The 15,127-nt window shown below is 37.9% G+C and overlaps 1 protein-coding gene across 5 annotated transcripts in view; it reads right to left on the bottom strand.

Annotated features, from left to right (window-relative positions):
* IMMP2L (inner mitochondrial membrane peptidase subunit 2) overlaps positions 1-14,874 on the bottom strand; it is a 471,260-nt gene extending 456,386 nt beyond the window's left edge. Inside the window, exons 1-3 of one of the 5 annotated variants that reach the window (XM_074607532.1) lie at positions 12,933-12,998; positions 5,676-5,778; positions 2,371-2,508 (exon numbers count right to left, since the gene is read on the bottom strand). In XM_074607532.1, coding sequence (XP_074463633.1) covers positions 2,371-2,508; positions 5,676-5,778; positions 12,933-12,967 — 276 coding nt within the window. In that variant the 5' untranslated portion in view covers positions 12,968-12,998. Of the gene's footprint in view, positions 1-2,370; positions 2,509-5,675; positions 5,820-12,932; positions 12,999-14,822 lie in introns of those variants that run through there. The other 4 variants (XM_074607690.1, XM_074607858.1, XM_074607770.1 and 1 more) reach the window with 4 other exon arrangements.
* Positions 14,875-15,127: the final 253 nt, after the last annotated feature.

The raw sequence follows: 15,127 nt of genomic DNA, 5'->3' as shown, positions 1-15,127 counted from the left end.
GCGATTGATGGATATATGACTACATGCTGATTGAACCTCACTCTCCCTCATACCCATAGCTTTCAGATACATTCAACATAGATCACACTTCAGAGAACGCAGCAAACAGATGGAAATGCAATGTGATGACCAGTACTCCTTCAGGCTACTCTGCAAGAGAGGGATATATTCCTTATAATTATGTCCCTGTCAGACTTAGTTAGGTGTCTAATAAATCTTGGCAAGGAAATTAGTATCTTACTAAAAGCACTAAGAAGTTTTTTTTGTAGTCTGAAAAATATCCATATGCATAGAAGTTTAAAACAAACTTCTATTTCAGAGCTACAGTCCAGAATAAAACCAGAAAGATAATTTCACAGACACTGTGATGTCAGTAACATTAGAAATGTCATCTTTCAACCTACCCATACTTCAATAACAGAGGGAATGTTTAGTCAACAGATACATCAAAGGAAGAGCTTAGATTTTAATCACCCAGTGAATATATATTACTTTCCCTAGCCACTACAAAGAGTGCATATCCTTCTTTGTCAGGTTGAATAAATCTGAGCAAATAACTGTAGGGTTTTTTCAAATCTTCCATGGATAAACCACAGTTAACTGTATGCCCTTCAAGTGAGTACAAAAGCAACACTCCAGAACAATACCAGCGCACTCCCTAACACTTGAGATTTTGACTTCAAAGGAAACAGAAAACTGAGGTCTTCACCTGGGGGGCTCGACAGTCTTGTGGAGTAGGAAACCCTGGAAAATTTCTTTCCAGCTACTGAGATAGAACTATCCAAACAAAAACGGATGTCAAACAGAACATTATGTCAGAGACAGAAAAGACCAAACAATGAAATGCAATGTGGCATGCTAAAAAAGACAACCCCTCAGAAATTAAAACAAAACAAACAAAAACAAAACAAAAAACAAAAAACCCAAAACAAAACAAAAACAAAACAAACAAAAAAAAAATAAGGAAAACCATAAAATTCAAGATGCATCTGCATCCTAAAAGCTGCATGTGGCTCTAAATCCCAATACAGGCAAAAATGGGGGAGTTGTATTTGTCTGATTTTGTACTTATCTAGATGCTGTTATACATTTGAATTTCTCCTGTCTGAAGATAGTAAAAAGAAAAAGAAATTGTTTTTCCCCATTTCCCACTCCTCTCCTCTCTTCAGCTAATTTCTAGCTCTGCAACTGTAATCCCTAAATCCTCCTACCTTTGATTGGTCATCAGTGATATTCAGAATAACATTCATGAAAAGGACAAAGGTATCTTATGTTATACCTAACTTCTGGTCCTGGATTGTAGAACGACTGGAGTACAATGATTTTACTTTGGTCCCTGTTCTTGAGGTGAGAGCTGCCTTCTAGACCAGGTGAGGTTACTTGACAGAAGTTCAACACCAGATTATAGACTGGCACAAAAGGCACAATGCCACCTTGCTATTCCCTCCTGCCCACTCCATGCTTTTCTATAGCATTAAACATAAATCAGCAAAGCCCAGGTTTTGTTTGCATGAACGCCGCACAATTCAAACCCCAGCAGCTGGTCTTGACTGTTGTGAAACCTCTCTTCAAGGTACTGCGCTTATTCAGATAATCAGAAAATAGGGCTGGGCGTCTGAGAATCAAATCCTTAGTCTCTGCTAACTGGAATGTTGCAACATTGGAACAAAATAAATTACAGTTATCAGTGGTGATGCACAACAATATGCAGTGCACATGATTCAAAATGCAAAGTAGCACTAAAGAATTGGCTAACTATGTTACAACATGTATTTTTCAAGTCCAAATAACAGAGGCAACAACGTAGCTGTTCATTATCATAAGTATTTCTTTATCTTCTATATTTATTCACTTGTACTGGATAAACACTCAGTATAACCAACGTAAAAACAGTGAACTGATACTTATGTCCTGATAAGCACAGATATTAATATTAGATTGGGGCCATTTTCAGTATTCTTCACTGAAATGTTACCATTTGCCTCACAATTACTATAATACAGCTACTAAAAATTAATAAAGACTCTCTGTGAGTCATCAGTTCAATCCCAAAAGACAAAAGGTAGTGCTCAAAAAAGAAATCTTTATTTCTAAATGACTAGGAAGATTAAAAAAAAACCCATATCTTTTTCACTACTTACCTATATATTTTTATTTTACTGAGACAGAATTTTGGGAAGTTTTGTTCTCAAAAGCTTTTCTTTTCACATCATTAAGATATTTGTTTAACAAAGCTGAAATTAAACGATTCCGTACTGCAATGTGGTCATTTAATACCAGTTGTGAAAAAGATTTTTCTTCTACCTTGCTATTGTCAGTGGACAGTCACTTTTTAATTTCCTGACACACCAAAGATATTTCCAGCAATACCTGCATTGATGCTCCTTCCACCCGTGCTACGCAGGCAACTCTGTCCAGGAAAGTCACCGTTACTGGAACAGCAACAAAGAAGCCTTTAAAAAAGGCTTTAACGTATCTCTTCCCCAAACCTTGAGCCTGTGCCATAATCTGAAAAATATGACGAACATGGGGAAAAAAAGCTGTTATAAAGCAAATTTTAAGTAGCAACAACATTGTAGCAATGTAAAAAGGAGCAGTTAGGAATAAATTAATTATGTTATCTGTTAGGATCTCCCAATATCCAGTGAAAAAATCTTCATCAGAATTTAAATCTATTCTACAGAAGAGAGCTTGATACTTGACATTTACCTTTAGCTACTTTGACCATTTCTTGTGATCCTGTGCCAGCAGAAGTACTTGATAAAAATGACCCAATGGTAACAATTCAGCTAAGCAAAAAGCAAACTGATACAACCAGACAAAATCTAATCAGATATTTCTGGAAAAAAAAATAATAAAAAAATCAACTAGATCAAAATAACCAATTACAGACCAGTCAGTTGGGAGTTTACAACCAAAATTCTGTAAATAATTTTCTCTCTATACAGTGGTAATTATTAATTTGTGACCCCCCAAAAATGGATTGTGCTATGTAAAGGAAAAGCTGGCAATTTGCAATACATTACCGTTTCTTTATGAGATATTTTCACATAGAAAAGTGCACAAATGCACACTTGTGGTAACTGCAAATACGTAAAATCAATTGTCACGTATATCACAGGGACACAGTAACACAATGACTCTACATAATGACAACCACATCAGAAAGTTAAAAGCATATTGTCAGACTAGGCAGCTAAGTAATGACACGTGGGACTACTCCACTCCAACTCACCATTTATTATGCTGTCTCCCATCTATTTATTTAGCCCCAAACCACTAAACATTCTTGAAAAACACCTACAAAGTATACTGAAACACAAAAGTTGTTCGATCGCATTACTGATACCTCTGAAAAGCAAGCTGAGTACCCAGGTACTGCTGAAAAGGTACAAGACTATTTTACATATCATATTTTTACACATCATAAAAAACGCTGCCCTTCACCTATTGGCAAATCCAATTTAAACCGTTGTTTTTATCTAATAAACACTCCTGGTAGACCCTGCACAAGATCAGTTTGTGGAGTCTGTGCTCCCTCTTTTACATCCTAACTCAAACAGACAGCACCCTGTCTGTTTGAGGACAAACAGACTGCACAAAGGACAAAACAGACTGCACCCTCAACTTTTGAGTCCTTCAGTGTGATTATATTCAAGAACATGGAATTATTTTTCAACCAAAATAATAGAAAAGATAAGTACATGCAGTTTGGTTCAATCCTCTTACAAACAGAATATTTAGAATTTCAGAATATAATCATGTTTTCTTTGTTGCATTTTCAGAAATATGGAAGTGATGAACTATGTGTATGCAAATTACAAATTCAAATCACTCTGATTAAATAGTACTGAAAGCAGTATTGCTGTCCCGGATATGGCTACTCAATTCCATAAAGCTCCTTACACTTAAGAGAGGAATCCCAGTTCTACACAGGAAGCCATCAGCATATTCTTCACTAAAATTATTTACAGATATTAATAACTTTGCAATGACAAGATCTGTCTTCTAAAAGACAGGAACATCTTTACTATTACTTCTGACATTCACCTTCACAAGGTTTCAAATCTCTTTCATCTTTTTTTTTTAAAGTGGAAATACTTCACCATCATCTATAACTCCTGCTCATAACACAAGTTTAACTAGTAAAATGTCTGAATGTACTTAATGCTTGTAATTTGATTATGTTTTCTTTCAGTGAAAACATTTTCAATTTTCATTAACAGCTTTCACAAAGAATCTGAAATAGGTTGTGAAACAGAACAAAAACCTCATAAATTCAAGATAAATGTTAAAACACTTTACTTTCAGCTTATCGTTTAAGAACTCCTTATTGGAATCAATCAACCAGAAGACACTGTTGCCTCAATCCGCACAGATTTAACTTTTATTCCACATACAAATAGAATCTCTAAAAATCAGGTACTTGTCTACTGTTTAACTAACTGTACGATTTTATACACCTTAACACCCTTCTATCAACCCACTGATTCTGACCTTTGCCTGTCGAGTTTTCTGGCTAGAATTCTACTACTCTGCTATGAGCTCTAGCATATCTCAGACCTCCTACAGTCTAACAGCAATGTCAGCCTCAAAACACAATTTCAAGATGTTGCCCACAAACGTATCCACCGTATTCTATGTACAGTCACTCTTTGAGCTGAAAGACATTGTCTGACAGATGCATCACAATATGATGGATTTAGGAGTATTTTTTTTTAAACTTTAAGAAATTAGACAGATTTACTTATTTTTCAAATTCCTCATAGCAAACTTATTTTTCATTAATAATGAAGCATGAATGTTGACCCCCATTCCTTCTACTATAATCATTCATAAGCTTTGTTGTTAACTTCTTGCAAAAGACCCATGCAGGTATCTACAGAAAAATCTAGTATCTGCAGAAAAGTAATTGGTCAGACAATGCACTGGAGTCCCACCATATGCTCTTGGAACTGCAATTAATAGTGACACAGAAACTAGCAGCCAGGTTAAAAGAGCTAAGATAAAATGCTACATTCTCAGTATATCATTTGGCCAAGGCAACACCAGGAACATTAAGCAGCTGTGGACAAAAATAAGAGTTCAGGTCCTACTTTTGTGGTTTTGGACACATGCAGTATTACATTGCACAGCATGAATAAAGGTGAGGAGAAAAACACCAACAGCACCCCTACAAGCAACCAATTTACAAAGCCACCAAAGCCAACAACAGCTGTTGTGCTGAAGGACTTCTCTACTTGTACTGAATTTCCCTTCCTTCCTCTACCAGGCAACTGATCAAACCACTGGTTTTATCTTCTATCCACACCAAGATGAATCCTTCACTTCCAATCATGCTCTACATTCTGAAAGTTTCCTGGTTCCCTGCCTCCCACAGTAAGGGACAGCTTTTCCCCAGGACACAAACTGAGCAGGCCTGGGGAAGCCCTTCCCAAAAGATAGTAAACATATGCACACCCATTTTAAACAGTTTGAGAAAAATTACTTAAAAACAAATTCATCTTTAACCTTAAGTCCTTCGATGTAACAAAACATTTTTAACACAAGAGTAAGATGTTACTACATGTCAGTATCTCACTGGAAAGTGTGCACTTTTTTGCCAGCTTTATTTCATGAGCTTTCCCCTCCAAAAAAACACAGACAAGCATTTACCACGGGGTAAGTATACGCACATGCAGAGTTGACACAATCCCACTGCCAGTAACTGGAAGGTTACCCATCACTCTTTCAGTAAGAGGGACTTCAAGTTGTCTTGCATTGCCACGGGGGAAGACCCTGAATGTAGGCAGCAGAAAGATGGTTTGAAGCATTACCTTCTACCAGTAACTGCACACATGAACGCAAAATCCTCAAGTGATAAATACTGTTCGATTAAAATGTGCAGTGTTTTCTTTTCTCATACTTAGGTGGTCTTAGGAGAAAAGAAGGGAAAAAAGTAATGATAAGTATTTACTGCGGTTGCAAGAAAGAATTTAGGGTAGCAAAGGGTAGACAACACAGATTCTTACAATTTTTTTTTTAAAAAAACAACTAATTTTCCAGTTGGAGTATTTGCTTACAAATACAGAAAACATTAGATAGCTATCACTCCTGGAGATAATATTCTGCTCACAGACATTATATTTTATACCTCAAGCGCTCTAATTAACTATTTTTTTAGAAAACATATTCGAGAAAATTTGTGAAAACTACTGAAGGAAATATTGCCATAACTTTCTAATATTTCAATTTGATACATTTTTCCCTATATTATAGATAAAAATTATATTTATAATACAGACTCTTTCTAGTCTAAATTTATTTTATATTCATATTATACAGATATATCTATTATTTTATATTTACATTTTTCTATATCAAATTAATTAATGGGTTCATTAAAAAATGCATACATCTCACATGTGACTGTCATTTATATATAAAAACTTTGATGTCCAACGTTCAAAGTAAATTACAAATTTTAGCAAGGTTGAAATTAAGTATTTCCAAGTCTCTACTCTACTTTATTTTTACAATCTGCAGTTACAAAGTTACTTCTAATGCTCCTTTAAATGACAGTTTACTTATTTTTTTGAAAAGTGCCCTCCAGAATGGATAGCCAACTTGTTAACAGCTTTAAATCTAATTATATAGAATTTGAAAAACGGTTGGACAGTAACAGCCAACAAAAGTGTTAAGGACAAGAAGCTGATTATTTCACAGGTATATAAAAATATGCTAACAAGTTTGAAGGACACAGCATGATTTCCTAATATATAAACAATAAAAGATGATAATCATATATACTACTTAAAAATTGTAAATTCATCCAAGTAATAAATCAGTAAGTAACAGTTGGTTCCAGTGCTTCCTAAAAATAAGAGCTCTGTGAAGTATCAAAGTTTAATGATACTGAGTGGAACTCTCTGGTATAAAGCACCTGTAGATTTTAAGAGCATCACATTTCCAGAGTAAAATTCTACAATCCAGTACTATGCCTGTTTTATGCTGACAGTTAAATATACAGCAGGTTTAAACGTATGTCAGTGGAGCAAGCAAAGGATCTTTGCTGAAAAAAATAATTTTACCACCACATATTCCTGGATCTCTGCCCAGTCAGTGAGACCTTGAATAAAATCAACAAATCACAATACTTAAAAGATGGTGCAACAAAATCAAACACATAAAACAAAGTAAAAATAATTTAGAGATGCATACACTTATCAGCATTTATAAACTGTTCTTGGTTTAGGAAAAAAAAAAACACAAAATAATTCAGTAGAACTGACAAACTTCAAAGCAACAACCTTGAAAACTTGTTTGAAATGGCAACATGAACAAGAAAAATCCAAGATCAAAAATGCTAGCATATAGCAGGTCAAAGCATTAAGAATTTCACATTGTGCAGCTCAGAGATTAAGGCAGATGGAGCACAGCATTATCTGGACTGAAGTATCTGGTGCACAAAAGGTCCAGGGATTATAATGAGCCTCTCGTGGGTACTACAACATATGGAGCAGAGATGCTATTTAGATAGCTCTTTACATATAAAATGTTTATTTTTTCTTACACTTGCCTGCACATTAGAAGACACTGTTTATCAAACAGCCTGCAGAAACTCATCAAGTAACGTTCAGAAAGCCCCAGGTTAAAATATATTTGCAAATCTAGGTACTTAAAAATTACCCACAGAAGTATGATAGGAAAAATAGCTGTAAAAACAAGGCATTAGCAGTCATCCACAAAGGAAATAAAATGGCCCCTGATGTGCTTCTACAAGAAGGCATGTGAAGGAACAGGAAGGAGAGAATTACAACATATACGCAAAACAACTACCCAGCCAAGACTCCTACATTAGTTTGAAATGACCTATTTGATCTAGTTGAGAAATTAGTAACTATACTATGTAGAGTTCCATAATCCATGGATTATATCTGTCAATCTCAATATGCATTTTTCTATAAATCAATGGCATCACACTAGAACTCAGGCACATATAGTTTGAAAACAAGGAAGACTTTCATAACAGAAAATACCAAAATGCATGAATAAGCCCAATTCCATTGCATCCTATGAAATACAAAATTGAGCACAAAAGCTTTTGTTTTAAGTAAGACTGGTACAACTTGAAGACAAGGTTATACCTGGTCTAACAGTTGTGATGAATGGGATGCTGCTCAGTGTCAGAATTTGTGTAATCTTTTTAACGTGTGCCTCTTCTACAATCTTTCATGATACAAGGCCAGAGTGAACTACTGCCATACAGCCTGACCCTCATTTCCCACTTTAGTTGTACATTTCAATAACTTTTACATTACAGTGATTTTTGTAAGGGTACATGTATGCAGACTTTTTAGTAGGCTAATTTAATTCATATTAATTTAACAAAGTACAGGCTGATGTACACAGATATGATGGTGATGACTGCCTGTTCTGGTTTGAGCAACACAGGATTAATTTCTCTTTCAGTAATTTTACTTTTCAGTAAGGTCTCTTCTAATCCTTGGGAAAACTACATTTCTAGAAGACTGTAGTGTCTGAATTTGTGAAAATATTTACTGTACAGCCAGCTGTGGTATGTGGGTTTCAAGGTCTCAGTGTTTTCAAGCCTTGCCAGGTGCAGGGATGGGGAGGGGTGAGACCCCGGCACTTGACTCAAGCTAACCAGCAGGATGGTTTCATACCGTGAACATCACACTCAATATAAATTAGAAAGTTTGCTGAGTAGTTTCTCCTCTTCTATGATGGCTGCGATCCTGAGAACTTCTTGCCCCAGTGACAGACCCCTGAGCCCTTCCCTTCCTCTTGAAGCCACAGCTCTCGCAGTGTCCGACATTTGCTGGTCCCTGCTGGGAGTGCACAGCTTCCTGCTGATAGAATGGGCTGAGTATAATCCTTGTATATTTTATATTGGTATCGGGATCAATATTGGTTCTTTAGTATTTTAATGTTAATTATTTTGTCTTATTCTATTAAATTTGTTCCTATTTCAATCCTCGTGTTTCCTTGTTTTTTCCTGATTCCCTTTCCTGGGTGGGGAGGGGTCACCAGGTGAGCCAATAATTGTCTAAATGACAATAAATTGTTGTGAGTTCTTCAAACGATAACACTGCCATTTAATAATTAGTCCGTGTAAGTTTTCAGTTAAAAATAATTAAAACAGGTCAGTCTGTGTAAGTTTTCATTTAAAAATATTGTCTAGTTCCAGAAGGAGCTCTCATTTATCTTTCAAGAAAGAGAACTCCATCCTGGTATTCCACCACAGTGCTGAAATTTCTATTCCATTGATGTATTTATACTGTACACACTTGTTTTCCACACAATATTCCTCCATCATATTAATCTCCCTGTATTCCTCAGCATACGGTCATTAAAGAACACCGCTCTACTGCGAGTTTGGAAATACCACAAATCACGGAAATGACTGTTGTATTGCTGAAGCAGCAAATCCTAACCTAAGCAGCGTTTTCAGTGACTATGTGTCACTATGCTCTGTAACGCACTGCTCTTCTCCTTCTCCTAGGTTAGTCATTTTGTCCTGATACCTAGATGTTTTGCTTGTTCCAAATACAAAGCAGCAGATTTTGCTGGCCTCAACTCCATTATATACCATTTTTGTATGTCCTACCTTGAATTAAAGCAATTACAATGTCCATGTAATAGCTCCCATCACTATGAAATATGCAGAATTCTTTCCAGTATACCACAATACAGAAAAGCAACAATAAAAATCCAGTTTTGTAATCTTCTCAGAGCTATAACATAAATAGAAGTCCCCAGAAGCAGACAAAAATAAATCAACACAACGAACTTTCAGCTTAGAAACCACATCAATGCAAAAAAGCTTAAATCACAACAATCAGCAACCTGATCTGTCACAGAATTAGTATTGGGGAAAAAAAAAAAAATAGTTTAACGTGGAACTTCCTCTTCTTTTAAGCTAGTATTACTACATCCCATCACTAGGATCTATCCCATGTACACAGGCTCAGTCCACAAGTTGGTTGTAACCAGAAAGAAATTCATAGTGCTTATTCTTACCAATTCATTTTGTTTCTCAAGGACGTGAATTTTACCCTTATGGACAATCTTGTATTTCCAAACAAAACACTTCACTCTTCAAATACAAAGCAAAAGCAGAAGAAAATTCAACTGTATATGAAAGTTACTCTCAGCAATTAAAGTAAGAAGTAGTTCAGAATGGACAGTAATCAGCCACCCCTCAGTTCTGACAACTTAGGATTCCATTTTACACAGGTAAGCAATCACGAAAAGGAACAGAAATACAATCACTTTTCTATATGTATATTGCAATACCAAAAAAAGATCAGTAATTGTTATAAATTGGATCTTTCCAGGGCATTTAAACTTAAGATGTACTGCAAAGTCTTCAAGTACTAGCCCACAGGTGACTGGCAGAGTACCATTTGTTCTAACATAAAAGACACAATAACTGCTTTTGCTCATGTTTCTATATATTCAAAGAAAGTATTAATCATTCATATATATTGTACATAAAGGAAAGTACTAAATTACATCAATTTTGGAACACACTTAAGTGAACAACATAACTGCCTCTTGCAACTGAAAGTTCTGTGTTGCCTTTCAGCTTAAAGATTCAATGCATGCAAAATAAGTTAATTTTATAAATTGATTTGAAGTGCCCTCTACAAACAACTACCAGCTGCTGTTATGTTTTGGTCTCAAGTAGACTGTATAAATGAGGTGTTGCTTACAAACTCACTAAATATAATTTGTAAATTATATTTAGAGTAAACAATAGCATAACCTTTAATTCATTTGCACATTTCCCTATTCAGCTCTCTGGATTCTTTCAAGTACTATGAAACTGTCATGTTAGTTGTTATCCAGAATCAAACTTAGGCAAAAAAAGAAAAAAAATAAAATATTCAGTTTTAAACAAAACATACAGTGTTAAGTATTCATATAACATTGAATAAGCGACCTAAGAATAATAGCATTCAACTTAAAACATGAACATTGTCAGAAAAAAACTAAATGCGAAAAACTCATAGATTAAGAACAAGTAAGTTTAGTAGAGAACAGGGAAGTTTCTTCTAGACTAATGAAAAATCAAATGAGTAAATAGAAGAAACACGCTTCTCAGCTATGAGTCTGTCAGGTATGCAAGTATGCATTGAGTATATAAGGACAGAATAATAAGTGACAATAATATTTATTATGCTATGAATAGATCCAAAAGAAAGAACTGAGAGAATGTATTTAGTATTTTAAAGGTATTTTCCACTTTCGGTGTACTTTACAAAAATTACTAGTTCTTCCACAACTACTGTACAGAAAGCTTTGTGCATACTTGCTCAAAACAGGGGGAAATTAGAACTTATTCCCCAACATAACATCTCCGTGAAAACTAGCAGTAAGAGCTGATGACCAGCTACTTACTACCTATAGTCTGTGGCATATTAATAAACTAAACATACAAACTAATATGCAAAATTGTGTGCCTTTGAAAAATAACTTCCTTCATTTTAACAACTCGGGTTTTATCCTTGAACATTAGAGGTCACTGTGGGACTTCCTATGAGCGTACCTAGTGTACTCTGTAATAACCGTTCACCACCATATTGATTTTGAGTCTGGGATTTGTGACAACTTCAACTGCCATATAAACTTCTCAGGTCTAAGGCATAAACAAAACAATTAAACCCAAATACTTTGAGGAATGCATAATTAATAATTTCATTGAAAAATTAACAGCAAAAGCTACATTATAAAAGCAAAAAGTCATTTTAGTAGTTGTAGATTTATTAATTTCTGGCATAAACTGATAACTTTTTCACAAAGCAAGAGACATTATCCAAGGGGCCATTCCCCGTTGTACCTAAGACTCTTTGACAATAGTTTAGAAAGACACCAGTTAAAAGTACAAAATCCCTTTGGTAGAGAGAGCAGCACAACATTTATATAACTCAGGACCTAGTTTCTCCAGCAGTTCAGGACTTCCAGTGTACATTCCAGGCAATTACAATTGATATTTGTCCCTTGAAACAGAATCATATTTCTCATTTTTAAAGACTAAATCATTTCAGTTGAAAAACAAGCAAAAGATCACCAGACATCCGTAAAACTACAAATGTTAATTCTGTACTCACTGCTACTAGTTCTAGATTTGTAACTAGAACTTTCAGGTTTCAACTTGTCCAATCTTTATAACTTAATACAATACAAACATTGAAGGACACATTTTTCAACTGAACTTGGTTCTAGATTTCAGTGACTCATTTTCAAGTGTGAAAATAAATTTATTTTCAACAGAAATTCTAATGCATAGGAACTGGATTTATTTATTCTTGCCAAGATTTCCAGGAGGATGTGAAACCTCCAAAAATTTTTTATCCATTCATAGAAAAAATGTATATTTTGGCCACTATTTAAAACTGCAACTAAATTTAATTGGTCCAGAAGCATCTTAAAATCATGGAGAGCAGATTGTGTGGAACGTAGAGTCTTTGTTTTAAAATGATAATGCACTATTGAGCTAAAAGCAAAGCATAAGGATCCAGGTATTCCAGAAATAGTTGGGATCTGTGGCACACTGGTCAACTTTAGAGATCTCAACGCAAAATTCCAACTGTGACTGTGAAACCTATTTGAATCTCAAAATTATTTTTCATCACAATTCAAATACTATTCTCAAGGATCTGGATACCACCCACTATTATACAACATGTACAGTTATTTCCCATCAATTCCAAGAGCAAAATTCTTTTGGTAACTAAATAAAAGTTACACAGAAGAATCTGTAATTTTAAAAGTAAAAGAGATTATAGATTCCCAGAAATTTCCCCATCACAGTTCTTAAAAATGTTACGTTTTTTACAAAATGCACGTGGATTCAGTTACAAAGCTACATTTAGGAATAAACAAGTCTCATTCTAAAGTTGTCTAAAGAAATTATTTCATTTAACCTGATAATCCCCAAAAGGTCTTGTCTTCCAAGCATATTCCGTTGACAATTAACTGCTGTTTTCTTCCTAACTGAAAAATGAAAAAGTATGTCTGCACGTACACTTTTTGGGAATAAAAATGTCCTGGTACAATAAAGTTACCTAGAGAGATGTGAAGCAGCTTTCTTAGTTCACCTATCTCCTTTTTTGCTATCTCAATGAACTCAATTAATTCCAATTCAATGGAACAGCAATGATATGATACCAAAAAAAAAAAATCACAATGGAATACTGGCTAATTAAAAGATATTATGAGGTTAGAGTCTACTTGGTGTTCAGCTGCAGTTTTTCTATCTAAGCTTTTCACTGACTTCCAAAAAACTTAATTTTCCTTAAAAATGGTAAGAACACCACAGAGACACATCCAGGAACTGGCTGAATCTCTTCACCTACAAGCATTGTGGCCTTTATGCAGAGAAGCATGAAACTAAGAACAGACTGAAGGACAAGTACCAGACATGGAAAAGCGGCCTCTTTAAGATAAGTTATATCATTATAAACCGAAATTATAATTTCTCTCTCAAACGTCCGGGTAACAGGAAAGCCACTGCATCAGGATCCTAGAGAACTGCCATTAACTGTAGTCCTCATAGGACAAATACAAGATCTGCTAGAAATTTAATGTGGCAGGAAAATATGTTAAATAAGAATTGCACACAGTCCAGGACCAAGAACAGATGATAGCAGAAGTCCCAGTTGCAGACAAAATGCAAGCGAACCAGGGAGCTCAACCACTAAGGCATTTTCAAGCCTCTGTTCTCTCCTACACAAGCAAATGCTTCTCATACCACTTCACTTCTACCTTGCAGCGTCGCCACAACTTCCTCCCCTGAATTATAGAACCATAGAGTGGTTCAGGTTAGAAAGAACCTTAAAGATCATCTAGTTCCAACCCACTGCCACGCGCAGGGACACCTCCCACTCGACCGGGCTGCTGAAAGCCCCATCCAGCCTGGCCTTGAACACTTCCAGGGATGGGGCATCCACAGCTTCTCCGGGCAACCTGTTCCAGGGCCTCACCACCCTCAGACTGAAACATTTCTTCCTGATATCCAATCTAAATCCACCCTCCTCCAGTTTGAAGCTGTTACCCCTCGCCCTATTACTACATGCCCTTGTAAAGGCCACGTAAAGGAAGTCCTTTCTTGTAGCCCCCCCTTAAAGGCCTAAATAAGGCTGCTATAAGGTTTCCCTGGAGCCTTCTCTTCTCCAGGCTGAACAACCCCAACTCTCTCAGCCAACAACAGTGCTTCACTCCACTCGCTTTCCCACTTCATTTTAATCCAACTCCTTCCCAGTGGGCATGAGCAGATGGGCAATTTAAAGGAAGAGAGGGCTAGGGGGGAATCCCACACCAAAGAACAGGCAGCGAGCCTTGGGGCATGGCAGGGCCTTGTGGGCGGCTGAGGGACACGCGGCTGAGGGACACACGGCCCTCTCATTCCACCACGCCCCCGCCCGCTCCCGCACCCCCCGCACAGCCTCTCAGGCCCGCCCCGTCCGCCTCGCCCCCTGGGGGGAGCGTCCCTGCGACGGCCGGGGAGGCGGGGTCCCCTTGGCTGCCGACAGCCCGCTTCCTCCCCGCCCGGAGGAGGCGGCTTTCCGCCCCGCCGCGCCCCCGCGGCGCCGAGGGGCGGCACCGACCGCCTGGCGTGTGTCCGTGTCGTCCCCCCCGCCTCCTCTCCTCAGGCCCGTCCCCGCTCCCTCCTCCAGCACAAGGCTTTTCCCCCTCCCCGCGCTTCTCCCGCCGCTTCCTCGCCCCGCCGCGCACTCCCCGCCCCGGCTCGCCGCGCTCTGAGCCCGCCCGGCTTCCGTCGCTCCACCCGCCTCCCGCCGCCTTTCCCCGCTTACCTCTTCCTCCCTTCCGCGGGGAGGGGGGCGGGCCGGCGGCGCCTCCGCCCGCCGTCACGTGAGCTAACGGCCGCGGCGGCGCTGGGCGCGGCGTGAGGCGGCCGCCGGGCGCCTCTCGGAACGGCGGCCCCGGGGCGGTGGTGGCGGCCGGGCTGTGAGCCTGCGGGGGAGTTTGCGGGGTGATGGGCTGCGGGGAGCGGGGCTGGCACCAAGGGCTTGGCTGCGGCCTGCTCGTTGCGGCGCTGTGCAGGCGCCGAGGCCTGGCTCGTTTACCTGGTGTCCGACGAGGCCCCTCACAAAAAGAA

Source organism: Larus michahellis, chromosome 1 (assembly GCF_964199755.1).
Source record: "Larus michahellis chromosome 1, bLarMic1.1, whole genome shotgun sequence".
Lineage (NCBI taxonomy): Eukaryota > Metazoa > Chordata > Aves > Charadriiformes > Laridae > Larus > Larus michahellis.
Note: the sequence above shows the minus strand (reverse complement) of the source record. Positions and strands in the feature narration are given on the sequence as shown.